The sequence below is a fragment of the Chroicocephalus ridibundus genome, chromosome 8 (assembly GCF_963924245.1).
Source record: "Chroicocephalus ridibundus chromosome 8, bChrRid1.1, whole genome shotgun sequence".
In the NCBI taxonomy this organism is placed as follows: domain Eukaryota; kingdom Metazoa; phylum Chordata; class Aves; order Charadriiformes; family Laridae; genus Chroicocephalus; species Chroicocephalus ridibundus.
Window position 1 is genome coordinate 35,331,657 of NC_086291.1, and position 17,074 is coordinate 35,348,730.

At 46.1% G+C, this 17,074-nt stretch overlaps 1 protein-coding gene across 1 annotated transcript; it reads right to left on the reverse strand.

Moving 5' to 3' along the window:
* Positions 1 to 1,707: 1,707 nt before the first annotated feature.
* Positions 1,708 to 16,318, reverse strand: TNN (tenascin N). Its single transcript, XM_063344075.1, is given in 17 exon segments — positions 1,708 to 1,757; positions 2,645 to 2,716; positions 2,983 to 3,051; positions 4,360 to 4,527; positions 5,217 to 5,313; positions 6,411 to 6,562; positions 7,425 to 7,557; positions 8,069 to 8,190; positions 10,828 to 10,922; positions 10,924 to 11,086; positions 11,625 to 11,675; positions 11,678 to 11,887; positions 12,880 to 13,062; positions 13,065 to 13,150; positions 15,776 to 15,973; positions 15,975 to 16,032; positions 16,312 to 16,318. Coding segments are annotated over 17 exon segments (1,914 nt in total).
* Positions 16,319 to 17,074: the final 756 nt, after the last annotated feature.

Consider the following 17,074-nt stretch of genomic DNA (forward strand, 5'->3'; position numbering starts at 1 on the left):
CCCCAGGATGCCCTTGGCCTTCTTGGCCATGAGCGCACATTGCTGGCTCATGGTCATCCTGTTGTCCCCCAGGACTCCCAGGTCTCTTTCCACAGAGCTGCTCTCCAGCAGGTCAGCCCCCAACCTGTCCTGGTGCAGGGGGTTATTCCTCCCCAGGTGCAGCACCCTACCCTTGCCCTTGTTGAATTTCATAAGGTTCCTCTCTGCTCAGCTCTCCAGCCTGTCCAGGTCTCTCTGTATGGTGGCACAGCCTTCCGGTGTTTCAGCCACGCTCCCCCCCCAGCTTTGTGTCATCGTCAAACTTGCTGAGGGTGCACTCTATCCCCTCATCCAGGTCATTGATGAATATATTGAAGAGGACTGGACCCAGTACTGACCCCTGGGGAACACCACTCGTCACTGATCTCCAACTAGACTCTGTGCCCCTAATCCTGACCCTCTGAGCTCTGTCTTTCAACCAGTTTTTAATCCACCCCACTGGCCATTCATCTAATCCACTCTTCCTAAGCTTCCCTATGAGGATGCTGTGGGAGACTGTGTTGAAAGCCTTGCTGAAGTCAAAGTAGACAACATCCACTGCCCTACCCTCATCTATCCATCCAGTCATTCCATCATAGAAGGCTATCAGATTAGTCAGCCATGATTTCCCCTTTGTGAGTCCACGTTGACTACTTCCAGTAGCTTTCTTTTCCTCCACATGCCTTGAGATGACTCCCAGAACGAGCTGTTCCATCATCTTTCCAGGGATGGAGCTGAGGCTGACTGGCCCGTAGTTCCCCGGGTCCTCCTTCTTGCCCTTTTTGAAGACTGGCGTGACATTGGCTTTCCTCCAGTCCTCAGGCACCTCGCCTGTTCTCCGGGACCTTTCAAAGATGATGGAGAGCGGCCCAGCAATGACTTCCACCAGTTCCCTCAGCACTCCCGGGTGCATCCCATCAGGACCCATGGACTTGTGGACATCTAATTGACTTAAATTGATCTCTCACTTGATCCTCCTCAACCAAGGGGAAGTCTTCCTCCATCCAGACTTTCCCTGTTAGTTTCTCCAAAGCCTGGGACTCCTGAGGGCTGTCCCGAGCAGTAAAGACAGGAGCAAAAACGCATTCAGTAACTCCACCTTCTTTGCATCCTCTGTCTCCATGGCTCCTGTCTCATTCAACAGCAGGCCCACAATTTCTCTAGTTTTCCTTTGGCCTCCAATATACTTGAAGAAGCCCTTCCTGTTGAGCTTGACATCCCTTGCCAGGTTTAATTCCAAGGAGGCCTTGGCTTTCCTCATTTCATCCCTGCATGCTCTGACAGCATTCTTGTAATCTTGCACAAGTAGTCAGTCCCTTCTTCCACTTACTGTAAACTTCCTTCTTCCACTTGAAGTTTTTTTTAGAAGCTCACTGTTCAACCACGCAGGTCGCCTGCGTCCCTTGCCCAATTTCTTAAGAATGCAGCGATCCTGAGCTTGGAGAGTGGGGTGTTTGAATATCAACCAGCTCTCTTGAGACCTCCTGCCTTCCAGAGCCATAGCCCATGGGATCTCTCCAAGCGGTTTCTTGAAGAAGTCAAAGTTAGCCCTCCTGAAGTCCAAGGTTGCAGTTCTACTTGTTGTTGTTTTATGCATGCTACCCATGATCCTGAACTCTATTTTCTCATGATCACTACAGCCAAGGCTGCCCCCAACCTTAATGTCCTCCACCAGTCCCTCTGTGTTTGTCAGTACCAGGTCCAGTAGTACTCCTCCTCCTTGTTGACTCCCGCACCACCTGTGCCAAAAAGTTATCATCAATGCACTGGAGGAACCTCCTGGACTGTGCATGCCTGGCTGTGTAGCCTTCACAGCAGATACCATGGTGATTGAAGTCCCCCATGAGAACCAAGGCCTGTGATTGCGAGGCTACTTTCAGGTGTCTGTAGAAAGCCTCATCAGCTTCCCCATCCTGATCAGGTGACAGTGTCCCTCATATTCACCTGCCCCTTAATCCTTACCCACAAGCTCTCAACTCTCTCTTCATCTGCCCCCAGTGGGAGCTTGATACATTCCAGATGCTCTCTCACATAGAGAGCAACTCCACCACCTCGCCTGACTGGCCTGTCTTTCCTGAAAAGGACACAGCCATCCATGGCAGCATTCCAGTCATGTGGGCTGTCCCAGCACGTAATTGCAATGAGATCATGGCCCTGCAACTGCACACAGATCTCCAGCTCTTCCTGTTGATTCCCCATGCTGCGTGCATTGGTGTATAAGCATTTCAGAGAGGGAGTTGTGTGTATAGTTTTCACCCTTGAGATGTGGTATGCCTTCTGGCTCTCAGAAATACTGGCACGCTCCCCCATAAGTGCTGATCTACTACACTCAGGCACCTTACCGGCAGGCCCAGTAGCATCCCCACCCCCCCTTCAAATCTAGTTTAAAGCTCTCTCAATGAGCCCCAATAACTCTTGTCCTAGAACCCTTTTCCCCTTACAAGATAAGCTATTCCCGCCTGTTACCAGTCGGCCTGGCATCTTGTCAAAGAACCCAAAGTCCTGCCAGAGGCACCGGGCTCGGAGCCAAGCATTGATCTGCTGGCTCCGCCTATTTACTCCCTCATCATTCCCCGCAACTGAGGGGGCTAGGGGAGAACACAACTTGCAATCCCAATCCCCTGACCAGTTGTCCCAGGGCCCTGAAATTTCTCTTCATTGCCCTTGGACTTCTCCTCGCTACCTCGTTGCTGCCTACCTGAAAGATCAAAAGGGGCTAATAATCTGAGGGCCGTACCAGGGAAGGAAGCTGCTTCTTCACATCCTTGACCCGGGCCCCAGGGAGGCAGCAGACCTCCCTGTGTATCGGGTCCGGCCTGCGTATTGGGCTTTCTGCTCCCTTCAGTAGCGAGTCACCTATGACAATGACCTGTCTTTTGTTCTTTACCGCAGAGGTTTTGATGTGGGGGATGGTCTGACTAGACCTTGCTGACACCTCCAAGGTAGGAGAACTACCATACTTACCATCATCCAGGTTCCCTTGCAGAGCACTGTACTTGTTAGACAACGGCATCTGGGAAGGTGGGGTAGTCACTGGGCAGTCACAACAGTGGCGGCACCTGTTGCACCAGTCAGGAACTTCTTGCCATTTCCCCCTGTCCTCCAAGTCACCACATTCAGTTGGGCGGAGAGAGGACAGGGAGTTCTCTGTAGCAGCGGTTCTGTTTGCCTGCTTGGTTTCTGTCGTGGGCTACTCCAAGCATCTGTCCCTCTCTTGCATTCCCTGATGGCCCTCAACCTGCTTACCTCCTCCCTGAGCTCCATCACTAAGCATAGAAGCTCCTCTACCTGGGCACATCTCCCACAGGCGTGCCCACCACTGCCATCCGACACCGGTGTAAGAGCAGGGCACACCCCGCAGCCTGATGCCTGTGTGGCAGCACGTTCCCACAAGAGCTCTGTCTGGGAAGCTGCATCAGAGCCGGTGGGTGCAGAGCTTATGGATGCCATGGTCTTCTTCCCAGTAGATACCATCGCTTCCTGGCCAGGTTAGCAATCTTTCAGTGCTCCGCCGTGTGAACTGCTGTGACCAGACTGTTGTGTCACGCCCTGTTTGCCTGGTCTCTTCACCCACCCAGGAAGCCCACCCTTGTCATGGTACTCCTGGGTGACGCCCTGAATGACACCCACTCGCCACTTGCTTGCTCAGCAAAAGCTCCCAAGGGGCTTCTTCTATGGAGATGTGGGGGGGGTGCTTTTCCCAGCTTTGAAAAGCCCCCAAAACAATTGAAGTGCTGGAGCGTGTCCAGAGGAGAGCTACCATGAGGAGAGGCTGAGGGAGCTGGGCACGTTTAGCTTGGAGAAGGGGAGGCTGAGGGGAGAACTTATTGCCCTCTACAACTACCTGAAAGGAGACTGGAGAGAGGTGGGTGTTGGCCTCTTCTCCCAGGTGAATAATGGCAGGACCAGAGGAAATGGTCTGAAGCTGGGGCAGGGGAGGTTTAGATTAGATATTAGGAAGAATTACTTTACTGAAAGAGTGGTCAGGCACTGGAAGAACCTGCCCAGGGAGGTGGTTGAGTCACCATCCCTAGAGGTGTTTAAGAAACGTCTAGATGTGGCACTTCAGGGCATGCTCTAGTGGCAGAGATTGTAGGGGTTTGGGTTTTTTTTGTGTGTGTATGGTTGGACTCGATGATCTCAAAGGTCCTTTCCAACCATGAAGATTCTATGATTCCATGATTCTTTTTTGCCGCTATTCCCTTCCCCAGAGTGGACTTACCTGCACTGGAGCTGGTCTTCTCAGTGAGGAGGTCCCGTGCTACTGGCAAAACAAATACACAGGTCCCACCATTTGCTTCCCTGTGCGAAGCAGAGACAGCACAAGTACAAGGCACTCACCGGCATTGCCTCTGTAATTCCCCACCAACAGCCTGTATCCGTCCCTGCTTGAGGCAATCTGGAAGAAGTCATAGCCAGCATAGACAGATTCGCTGGCTGTCCACAAATCCACCCAGAGCTCATGGCAGATGGGGCTGCTGCTTGAGAGATTGCGCAGCTTGTCAAGACCTAGAACAAAAAAGAATTACACTTAAAAGAGAAAAGCCTGCTCGCCTTTGCAGTCCTAGACTCTCATCCTGTGACCATGGTGGTTAAATCAGCTATTTCCTGCCTCCCTCCTTCCCTGCTTGATGCTGTTGTGGCATTTTGCCAAGTTTATTCTGTCTTATCTCATTTTCTAGCAAGAGACAGCAGTATCAGAAACACACAAACAGCCTAAACCAGTGCAAGACTGGCTGTAGTGCAATGTTATTTTTCCCAGAACATTTAAAGATTCTTACTCCAAAGACCTTGACCTATTTAGTACTGGATTCTCTGATCTATGCAGAGCTCTCTAACAGAACAGGACAGACAAAAAATGACCTAATACACCAAGTTTTGTGAAGTATCCTGGACTTTGCATTTTCACAAATGCAATTTCTTTATTTTTCCTCCCAAAAGAACCCGTAAGCCTGAAATAAACCTTTACAGAGTTTGCCTTGCTCTGAGACTACTCCAAAGCCCAAACGTGCCAGTGGAAAGACTTATTGGGCCTTTAGAAATCCTTCAATGCTTCACTGGCACTTCTAGGGAGGACAAAAAAAGCTGACAGTTCCAGACTGCAGGCTTGGGGGGGCGGTGTGTGGATATTTCAGTATTTAGATGCTGCTGGAAAGCTAATCTTCAGCTCTTCACTTGGTCACACCCTTGTACTGTACCAAGCCAGAATTCCCCAGTGGGATCTCCAAAGCCTTCCACATAATTTTTCCAGTGTTTGTAGAAGTCCATCTTGCCAATGCTCTGCCTCTGAAACACCTGCAAAGCAAAGGTTGCTGTTTGAGAGTTCATGACAGGCTGAGGAGAGACAGGGAGGCTGGGAGTGAGAAATGCCCATTCTGATTCAAACACAGACAAAAAGGGGAAGCATTCAGGAAGAGACAACTCTAGAGGACGGAACACTGCACCTGAGCAGGGTACACGCAGAAATCGCTTTCCATTTTCTGACTGGGGTGAATACTTAGTTGTGCAAATTTTACAGTTTACTTTCCACAAATATCTATGGACAGCACAAATCTGAGCATGATCTAAGCACTTAGACAGAACAAGTTTAGGGACAATATCCACAGAGACATGTGGGTTTCTAAACTTTACCAAAATCAGAGGGACTTGGGCAGTAACATGCAGCAATTTATTTCAGTGAATAAAATCACTTATTACTGAAAATGAAAGGTGAAGAAGGGAATAAAGATATTTTTATTTGGTCATTTAGGGAAGCAGCTATCAGAGAACCTCTGATTCACTCTGTCATGTTCGTACACATTCCTCACCTCAAAGCTTTTGTGCTTCTGCCTCCAGATTCCCTTCAACCACTCAACAACTACTGTGTGGTCAGGGTCCAGGTGCATGCTCACAGCACTAGCATTTAAAATACTAACAGACATCAGCTGAACTGCATTAACTGTCCATATATGTAACCTCATACTGTGGTCAGGATGAGATAATATAGCTTAGTTAACTCATTATGAAAGGCAGTTAAGATAAGCTGTACTACCTCATCTTAAGGAAGGGCTGAAAGCACCCTCATATACAATTCCCATGACCCAATTGTCAAGAGATAACGAAATAAGCTGTCGTAACTCAGTCATTGTCCTCCATCAGCAATAATATGAGCCACTGTGGCATTCACAACCGAACAATGAAAAAGCCTTTGAGCCTTACACAGCATTCCTACTGACAGTCTGAGGGGCTACATCAGGATCCACCACTCTTCCTAAAACATGCCACTCAGTCAAGGCAGGAGCTGAAATACGGTAGTGCAGTAGAGCAAAGGGAGCCTCAGCTAACACCAGTACTGCGTCCACTTGATTACCTTCATTAAAAAAAAATAAATAGAGGAGCAGAGAATCACTGACTATCCACCTGCCTCCATCAGTGGTCATGTCACAGTACACTTGCATCAGCCTGCTGCCATCCCCATTCAGGTAAATACTGTAAATGCTGCTGGAGGCATTTCCATTCTGCTGCATCTGGCTGCAGTCCATGGAATATGGGTAGAGGAAGCTAACTGTGAGAACAGAGACAGCAAAAAACTTGACATCAGCAAAGCAGGCCATAGAGCTGGAGGAGATATTTCACACCCTTAGCAATCTCCTAAGGACTATGGTACTGGAAGAGAAGTAAAGAAACAAGCAGCTTCCACTGTACACTCAGGCGGTGAGCTGCATCAGCAAGTTGCTGCTGGCAGCCTTCCCCACTGCCTAGAAGCTGGCATGTGCATGGGGTCTCAGGAGGCTGCAAGAGATGCCGTCCTGGGTTGCAGTGAGAACAGGAAGAAGAGCCCTTGTTTGTGAAAGTGGGAGTGCCAGTAAAAAGGGACTTTAATTTCTCTGCATTTCACAATTTGTCCACAATTGGCAAGCCCTGTGGGCACTGGCACAGTACAAGACACTCCCACAGCAAGTTGGCATGAGCTTTTGTTTGATTTGCTGCCATTCTGGTGTACATTTGCTGACCTCTGAAAACAACTTGGGCAGCTAAGGAAAGCCACAGGAGTACTTAAACAGCTGTGCCCTACTGTTACTAGGATGGTGCAGAAAGATCTTTAGCATATCATCATCTCTCCTGCTCACTGGCAGCTCACCAGGAGGCTTTGTCCTGCAGTTGGCTAGCAATGTTTGCCAGCAGCACTGACCAGTGTGGGCAATCTCCATACATGCTATCCCGTTGTTTTTCCAAGCCTCCAGATGGTGTGGCTTAGAATGGGCTCCAAGCTAGGAGACACATCATTGACTAGCTAGATGGTTTGCTTATGATCATGTAGTTTTCCAGTGCATTTGTAGAATATGAACTCTATCTCTGACCTCTACCCCAAAGCACAACAGCTGCAGAGCACAGGGAAAAATGCAACAACCAAGGCCAAATCCTACCTGTTGAGAAGGTACTGTCTGTCTTTCTGCTCTGGCGATCTCCCTTATAGGCCATCACAAAGACGGTATACCTCACTCCTTGTTCCAGTCCTTCCAGCACAAACTGTTGTTCACTAGGACTCATCTGTACTTCCTGCCAAATAAAACATATCAAACCCAATTCTGAGTAGTATTTAGCTTTTCTGGACCACAGTACCTCATACTCCGTATGTATTTACAGGTTTTTCTTGTAGAGTTCAGACAGGCATATTCACAGTATATCCATGGAGTCCATCTCCTGGGAAGATTTGGGGCAAGGTCTCAAGATACACTGTTAGGACACCGAGGACACTCTATCCTGGTGAGCGCTGCACTTCCAGATAATATCAAGTGAGAAAAGAGAAATGAAGAAGAAAATGTGTTCTCTGCACGTGGAGATCTGTTGGTAAGAGGTGTTCCACTGTCACAGAGTCCCTCCATATCTTCTTCTTATGACAGTAGCACATCTCCTTCCTTAAGCTCTCCCTCCCTGGGCAGTAGATAGCATAAATTCCTGCTCAAAATTGTTTTCCTGGGGACTATATACCCACAAGACCCAACCGGCAGAGCCCATAATCATAGGGGTGATTTCAGTGGGGTCTGCAGGGCTAAGGAATTTGCTGAACCTTGCTCATGACCTGGTAGGTCAGAGCATAGCCATCAATGTGTGCTGCAGGAGGAGTCCAGGTAACTACACCGGTAGAATGAGTCACATATGATACATGAAGGTTCTTGGGAGGATCAATCTCTATTGAAAAAGAAAAGAAAATTCAAGTCCCATTGCATAAACGAAAGACAGCATCCGCAGTGCAGCGCTTGAGCTGAGCTTTCAATGCCTGATCCTATTAACTGGGAACTACTGAAGTCACCCAGTGACCTTCACAGCTAGCAAGAAGAGATGGAAGCCTAGACCAAACATGGCAAGGTCTGCTACAAATCTGGTTTAGAATGTTTTGTGAGTCCTGCAATTAGCTCAACTGTACAGGGCACAGGATTTCCTGACACGTCTGCTTGAGAAGCCTCCACCACACTCATCTCTGAGGAGCGTTAACAGATAGGTCAGGTTTAGCTCTACGCCTCAATCCTGGAGCATGGCCCTAGTGTGGCCTACTGAGAGCCCTTACTCCTTGTTTCCCTACTGCAGATAAAGAATGACTTTGCAGGCTTTATTGTTGTCATGCTTCAGCCTTCTTTAATAAATGCAGGAATACAAAGAAAACCTCAATTTTGCAGTTTAGTCTGTGCTGTATATGGGACACCAGGCCTTACGCTGACTTCAAAGGCTGAGCCAGACTTTTCCTGTGCAGTCAGACTGCCCAAGTTCAGCATGAGAAGAACAGGATTATTTTTAAGCAATGACGGTTCACAGCAGTTGTCAAAAAGCATCTGTCTTACGAGATACCCACAGCAGGGCTGCAGTGCTTCCCTCAGGATAAAAGCAATTTCTACAGCTCAGTTGGAAGTAACAAAAATTGAAGAAGCCTCTCACTAATTCTCATCCTGTGCTTGCTATATTCGGGTGTTTTGGGAACATCTTAAGGAAAACAATTTAAGGAGTAGGTTTGTCTGGCTTTACAAGTTTTAGAAAGAATGTTCTTCGTGGGCAGTGTTGGCCTTCAGGGAAGAGTTCTCTAACCCCCCAGCTCCTCCTGAGTTTATAACAAACTATAACGGAGTAATTCATCTCAATTCCCTGCTATTCCGTAGACCTCTCTGGTCATTTAAATTGTCTGTTGATTCAGTTCTTCTCCATATAAACCAGGAAAAAACACTTCCTAGACCTTGAAGAGTGCTATAAGGATAATCATAAAAAGAATAAGGATAATCATAACAAGAATTATGATGCATCAATGAAATATTACAGTTGTGAAAAGGCCACAGAAGAAGACAAGGCCAAGCTATGTCTGTCTTAGGTAACGAGAAGAGTGGAGCAGTGTGGCTTCTCCCAGGAAACACTGCACTCCTTGTGTATAGGGTTACCACTTAAAACAGATACAAAGGCAGAGAAGAAGAAAAAAAACCCATCGAATATGAGAACAACAGGGACAGTAACACCAATGTTCACAGAGCATGTTGTTTAAAACAATGGCTATTCATTATAACTGAAGACTACCTTTCTCTAGGCTCCGAGTTAAACATTAGTTCATTATCTAATGATCTCATGCTTCATTTGTGAGACTGCTAAACAATTGCTTTAAGAAAAATGAGACAGAAATCTTCTGAAGAGTAGCTCGCTACATGTATACCTCCCGCTGGACAGAAGAGGGAGCTAAAAGGTACCAAATCCATCAAGGGATGGAAAGGGGAGCCTTCGAGAGTCCTACCGTTTCACAGCACTGCTCTTGAAGCCAGTCAGCAGTTTCCTTGGGTGCAGAAAAAGTCCTTGACCACAGAAAAGGTCCCTGCCACAGCCGATTTTAATGCTAGGGAATAATCAGCCATCACCTTGAGTAAGAAAATGTATTTTTTTTCCTCCTCAGAAGCTGTATTATTTTAGCAGAAGTGTCATTACTCTTGGAAATATAACACACACACACACACACACACCCCCCCACCAAAAAACATCCCATGAGTTTTTTGTGCAGATATTTAAAGAATATCCCTATTAACACTAAATGCATTCCCTTTCCCAGCAATTTAACTTCATGTGAGATTTCCAGGTGTCTCTGTTTTCACTCCAGTTCAGAAAATACCCCAACATTTCAATTTGCTGAAACTCTCCTTGCATTTGCAGTTCCGGACAGGTTCAGTCTTTTGGCCTCAAGAGATCTCCATTTGTCCCCATCAGCTGCCCTCGACCTCTGTAAGCACTGGGAAACTGCTTGGCATCTTGCCCTAAATCCAAGCTTCAGCCTTTCTATCTCACACCAGCTTGATTCATAAACTAAGAAAAGTACATTAGCAAGGCCAATGAATATGGAGTGACCCTGAAATGTTCCCTGTACACCATAATCCTTATGGCTGACTGAACAGGACAGATTTAAGCCTGCTTGGCAGTCTCCTAAGACCAGTCTAAGGTCATGAGTCAAAGGGCAGGGCATTATTTTTAACTGTCCCCAATTCTAAAATGGTTTAACTTTGGTTATTAAAACTCTGTTATTGGTAGGTTTGATAGCAGCACATGAAGCACTGCATGCTTTTAATTAAGGACTAGTGAAATAAGCTGGGTACCATCCATTGTTATTACTCCTGTATTAGGACATCTGCCACTTCTATAAGAGTAGTCTCTGTTACAATAGTCTATACTCACACACTTGAATCTTCAGAATGCGTTTGTCAATGTAGATGTTCATTACCCACTAATGCAAGAGAAAGGATAAAATGTAAAATAACAAAGGAGTAGGGTCCTTCTACCCTGTTTCACTTCCCTCCTGCCCACAATTACCTGTCAGCATGTCAGTGCTCACTCTCTTGCTCTCCTTGCTTCCCAGCTCTGCGCAGAGATCGATGGTGTACTTCATGCCTGGTTTCAGTCTTGTCAGTAATGCTCCTGTCCTTCCCCACTTCTATTTCCTTGGCGTCCCCATCAGCAGAAGTGTAGCTCAGCATATACCTGTCTATGGGAGCTTGGACGCTATCCCAGGAGATGGTGGCTGTGTCCTCTGTTGCTTGGTCAGTTACCATGTTCTTTGGGTTATCCATTTCTAAGAAATAATGTGCAGAGTAGAAAGTGTGGGTAACTAAAAGATACACGTGTTCCCCTTAATACTTTTGCTTTCTAAAGCCCCATGATCCTACCCTCAGGAAGCCAAGTCTTGATTCGTTGATAAATACTGTTCTTATCAGTGACACTAGTTGAATCGTTCTAAGTTTAGTGTATATGGTGGGGCAGAGCTCAGCCACACCTACAAAGCTTAGCATACCTGAAGACCAAAAAGAGCAGGCAAAGCTCATAAGCGAGGACCACAGTGCTTTAGCAAAGTGCTGTGAAGCTCACACTGGGCTGATAGTTTCTGAAATAACAAAGCAGTCATTGGTTCCTAAAAGTTCTCTAGGCTTGGCACCATCTCTACCTGAAGCTTGAAGGTTCCTGTAGCATGGATGTCCCCACATCATGGGTAACCACAAGACAAACCGGTGTCTAGTATATGCTCTGCAACAGGTCAGAAAAAAACAGGACAGAAATTGAGATCACGTCCACACCATAGTTCCATGCAGAAGAACAAAGATTCTCTGGAATACCTGTCACTGCCTCAGTCCTGATCCTCTTGCTCTGTCAGGTTCCTTTCTCGCCCAAAGGATGATGACATATTCAATGCCAGATTTCAGTCCTGTCAAAGTCGTGGTGGTCTCATTCCTTCCCACTTCCACCTCCTCTGTGTCACCATCAATAGAGATGTACTTCACTGTGTACCTATCTATGAGAGCCTGGACCTTGTCCCAGGAGATGGTGGCTGTGTCCTATGTCACTTGGTCAGTCACTAGGGGAGCCGGACTGTCAATTTCTGCAGAGAGTGTTAAAAGTGAAGAACACAGGCTGTCATGGTCAGGCTGTACTGTGACACTCCTTCCCCTCAAGGGCCTTGCCAGTTTCTTTCTTTTTCAAGTCCTGTTTCCAATCACACACTGATTGGACCCACAAAGCTGGGAGGTATCAAGGTCTAAGGTGATTTGACTGGGGTCTTTAATCCTTTAATTCTTATGGAAGTTTTCCAAGGGAACAGCACAGCCGGTCCTTACCTGGACAGAAGAGAGCCCTTGAAAAGCAAGATATTGTTACTTTCTTCACGAGCCTCTGAAGCTCACATAGATGTCATCTCTCCAGAAAGTGAGAGAACAATCAAAGCTCTTTTGTTAAGAGACCAGGATGATCCAGGTACGCTTTTACTCATCTTCCTTCAGCAAATCCCTGACCATGGGATTTGGGTCTTGTAAGAGACATGGGTCTTGTAAAACACTTGCAACAGCTTGCAATCAATTCAGACATTTAGCTTTACAATGTTGTTACAATCACTGGGTTGTGGGTTCTTAACCAGGATTGGCCACACAGGGGAAAGTCCTGGTAAGAACAACTGAGGAACAAGGATTAATCATTCTATTGCAAGAAAAGGCATCCTGCATGCTTTAATCTCTCTGCACTTCAATTTCTGCGTCTGCAAAAAGGAACTGAGCATTTCCCTATTCCATGATGAAGGATAAACAAATGAACCAACTAAAATAAACCAAGACTATACAAATACATAAGACACTGCTGCAAAAGCTTCATTTTCCCTAATCCCTATTAATAAACACAACACAGCCCATTTGTAGTACATACAGGTAATTAGAATCTCTCTTTGATGAGCTGAATAGGTTTCACAGCAAGATGCACTAACCTGAAGACTTGATCTCTTAAGCCTGAATCTCCCTCTGCTGGGAAACTGCCTTAGGATGGACTTATTCAGTGTTAAGGCAAAGCTGGGCTGTAACTTATACTCTTAACCTATTGCGCTCTTACCCGTTACAGCCTCAGTGCTGGCCCACTTGCTCTGTTTTTCTCCCTTTTCTGATGTAAAAATCCTTTTTCAGATGTAAATGATATACTCCGTGCCTGGCTTCAGTCCTGGCAAGGTAGTGACATTTTTCTCCACTTCTCTCTCCTCTGTTTCCCCGTTACCTGAGGTATAGCTCACTCTGTGCTGTCTACTGAAGCCTGGACTTTGTTCCAGGAAACAGTAATTGCATCCTCTGTGACTTGGTCAGTCAACAGCTCAGTTGGGCTGTCGATTTCTATAAGCAAAAGTCGTAACGATTGGAAGTAACGATTTTAGTATAGTGCTGGGGCAAAGACAGTGGTCTAAAGATACAGATAACAAAAGTTTTATCAGCAGAGGTAGTATGTTTTTTTAGACTATCAAATATATTTGGAAAAACAGATGAGCTTTGGGAAATGATTATATGCCCAAAGACCTCAAAAGGGCTTGTGTGTCCAAAAGCTTCCTTGTTTTATTCTCCAGCTCAGACTGGTAAATCTAATAGAAGTTTCATTGGTAGCTACAAACCATATTTTGATCATGCAGTGTAAATACTTTTTGCTTGGCTTCACAGAGCAGCAGTGCTCTTGTCCTTCCCTACCTCCACATTCTTTGTGTCCCCATCAGTTGCGCTGTATCTCACCAAGTACCTGTCTATCAGAGGCCAGACCCTATCCCAGGAGACTGTGACTGGGTCTTCTGTCAGCCATCTGGCCACTACATGGACACTATGCTGGCAGTATCTTAAGAGAAGGTTTGAAGGCGAAGAACGAGGCAATGACAGCGAGAACTATGTTCATATTCTCCACTAGAAAAAAAGACACTTTCAATCACCTCCCATTATCATAATCCTTCCCTTGTCCTTTTCACAGACAGAAACATGATGCTAGACTTCATGAGCCTTGAGGCACTATCACAAAGCAGCCTGCAAGAATGTGGCAGCCCAAGGACAGCCCAACAGCCCATGACCTACACAGACAGCATGGTTTTTTTGTGTTGGGTTTGTTGCATTTTTTTTTTTTCACTGAGCTGCTAAATATATCTCAGCAGCCTGGGCAATGAAGGGCTTACAGATGCCTCCCAAATTATTGGAACAGCATTTCTTATTCTGGCTTATTCTGCTGATTGTTGTAAACTCCAGGGCACAAATGCACAACCATCTGACAGCCACACTGTAATTTACCACACACCAGTTTAGCTGCACTATCATAGCACATTAGCTATGGTAAAAGTTGTGAATTTCCACCTGTGTGTACTAATCTCACCTCTATTTTTGAGTTGAAAATACGTTAATTCTCATTTTAATGAAATATGCTGAGGCTCCTTTGTGTCACCCTAGAGCGGTACAGACTGGGAACATGTATTTGAATAATCACAGCTCAGCTAGTTAGCAGTATAAGATTCTCACCTGTGGCAAGAAAATCGAGTGAATTATTTTCTTGAGTGATATGAAAATCAAGTGATATGAAAATCAAGTTTGTTCTTTAGCTATAATTGCATTGCAGCTGGGTATGGGCTGGGCCTGTAGGCATGTGCAGTGCGTTTAATTCCTTAATTCCCTGGATGGTCCAGAGCTCCCCAGCCAGTCACCTGCATCAGTGAGAACATGGTCTAGCTTGAGACAATGGACCAACTTGAAAGTAGGTGATTGACTGATCTTCATAATTAAGCATTTGACTGATCCTTACCAATCTCCTCTGGGTGGGAACTTCAGACAGTCCTACAGATTCCCTGAGGCAGTTCCGTCTGTGTCTAGTCTGATTTATATGCTTAAATGTGTTGGTTAACATCTGGAGTGGAGCATCCCAAACACTCCTTTCTGCTGCAGAATTACAGATTGCGCATAGGTAAGGAAATTATAAATCATCAGCAGAAACTGCTCCTATACACACAGCCACATTGGATCATGGATGGCTGGATTATAAGAACTGAGAAAAACAGTGGTTCAAGACATTTCCCAATCTAGCTGCAGATCCTGCTGCAAGCAGATTACACAGTAACCTTCCAGTGGAGATTCCCGGCCACCAAGGGACAGCAACGAAATATCCTGTTCAGAGGTTTGATTCTCCACATGATCCTTACTTTATTCCATGATACCAACTGTCGTGGTTTAGCCTCAGACGGCAACAAAGAACCACGTGCTGCTCGCTCGGGCCTTCCCAATACAGGAAGAATTGGAAGAAAAAAGGCAAGACTCTTGGATTAAGACAAAGGCAGTTTAACAGAACAGCAAAGGGAACAAGAAAACAACAACAATAACATGGATAGAGGAATATACAAACACGATTACAGAACTGATGCTCACCGCAACTCACCTACCGGACCCGGGACGCCCCAGCCCGCTCCAAGCGGCCACTTCCTGCCCCCTCCCCCGGCAGCTCAGGGTGGGCATGGCTCATATGGGATGGAATACCAGGGAAAATTAATCCTATCCCCGCTGGAACCAGGACACCAACATATTTATTTTTTCCGTTTTAACAAACACTCTGTTATGACTATCTGTGCAAAATGTGCATGAGCTCCCTGTCCTATTGGGAAAGGCCACAACAGTCACCCCAAAAAAACTTAGAGGTGGTTTATGGCATTTTAAAAAAGCAAAACGTGAATTACACGTTCCAGTTATGAGGCTTAAGTTTCGGCTGTTTCACTGTTCTCTGCACTGATAGTAACTGGTGCCTTGCCGCAGGGCCTATCCAGAACAAGACTCAAAACAGAGTCTTCAAGGTGAGCTGGAGACCTATTCATCCACACTAGTAAGAATGACATGAATTTTTTACCTCACTAAAAACCTGTGCAAAGCAGGAAAAGCTTTACAAAACTAAATAAAATTTATGGAGTTTTAAATTCAAACTCAGCTCCCGCTGATGCTGCTACAACTTCCCTGACACAGCTCTGGTGCTTGCTTTCTTGCTTCGCTGGGGTCCCTTCTCTGCCTGTATGTGCATGACATATTCCATGCCTGACTTCAGATCCAGTAAGGTGATGATGTCATTTTCACTCCTCACCTCTATTTCCTTGGTGTCCCCATCAGCTGAGGTGTATCTCACCATGTATCTGTCTATGGGAGCCTCAAACTGTGACAGTGGCTGTGTCCTCTGTCAGTGGGTCAGTTGCCACATTGGTTGGGCTATCAGCTCCTGGGAGAACATTTCAAAGTGCAGGATTAGGAAACATCAACTGGATTTAACCACTGCAATACCTGTCATGACACACGCACATTTCTTTCATGTTTGCCTTGCTGCTTTGGCCAGCTAAAACACAGAAAAACCTAAGTTCACTCTACAGCCCCTCAAGAAAGGCAGGCATCCATGAGAAACCAGCATAATCAGAGTGGGAAGAAAGCAGGACTGTTCTACCATTTAGATGAAACTTTCCACTAAATTTTGCAGGAAGAGCTTGCAGGCGACCTGCCTCACCTTCCATGGGTACCGACTAGAGCATTACCTTCTTGCTTGCCCTCCAGCAGCACCAAATATAGGCCCCATCATTTCTCTGCCTCTGGTGTCAGCCATTTGTCGGTCCTCCTTTTCTACCTATCCTGCAGACCTGTCTCTCAGACTTCCCCAAGGCTTTTGCTATTTTAGGTGATGGATCAGAGTTTAGTGGTAGTGATGGCTGATATTTGCCTTAGTCAAAACTCCCAAGTTCCAGGGTCACATACAAATATGAGCAGGATCACTCATTGTGGATTTGTTTTTCCTTTCTAAGAAGTTTTGCAGTCTTTTTTTTCAATATAATAGCTCAAAAATACTCTGCCATTATTTCGAAGAGCTTGAAGCATCAATGAAACAACAGGGTTTTGACATCTGCTTTAACATTCAGGTCTGGAATGCCTAAGCTGACAGATACAGGAAAAATAGCCGTCAAGAAACAGTAGCATCTGCCGGGCCTTCTGAGCTGTACTAGGCACACAGTCAGAGCAGAAGTCAGCTTAAAAATGCTTCTGTGCTCTCCCTATGCTGGAGACGACTAGGTCTGACTCGGGCTCTGTTACAAGATAAAGCATTACAAAGCTTCAACCTCTAAGGGCCAGCAAGTAGATGAAGCCTCAGTTTTCCCGCCTGGCTCCTTAGGCATGGGAGCAATCTCCAGACACATGGAAATTTTGGAGGCTTGTGCTGCGCCAAGTGGGAAAGGGTGGTTTAGAAGTTGAAGGCGCCAGGAAAGCCTGGAGCCCAA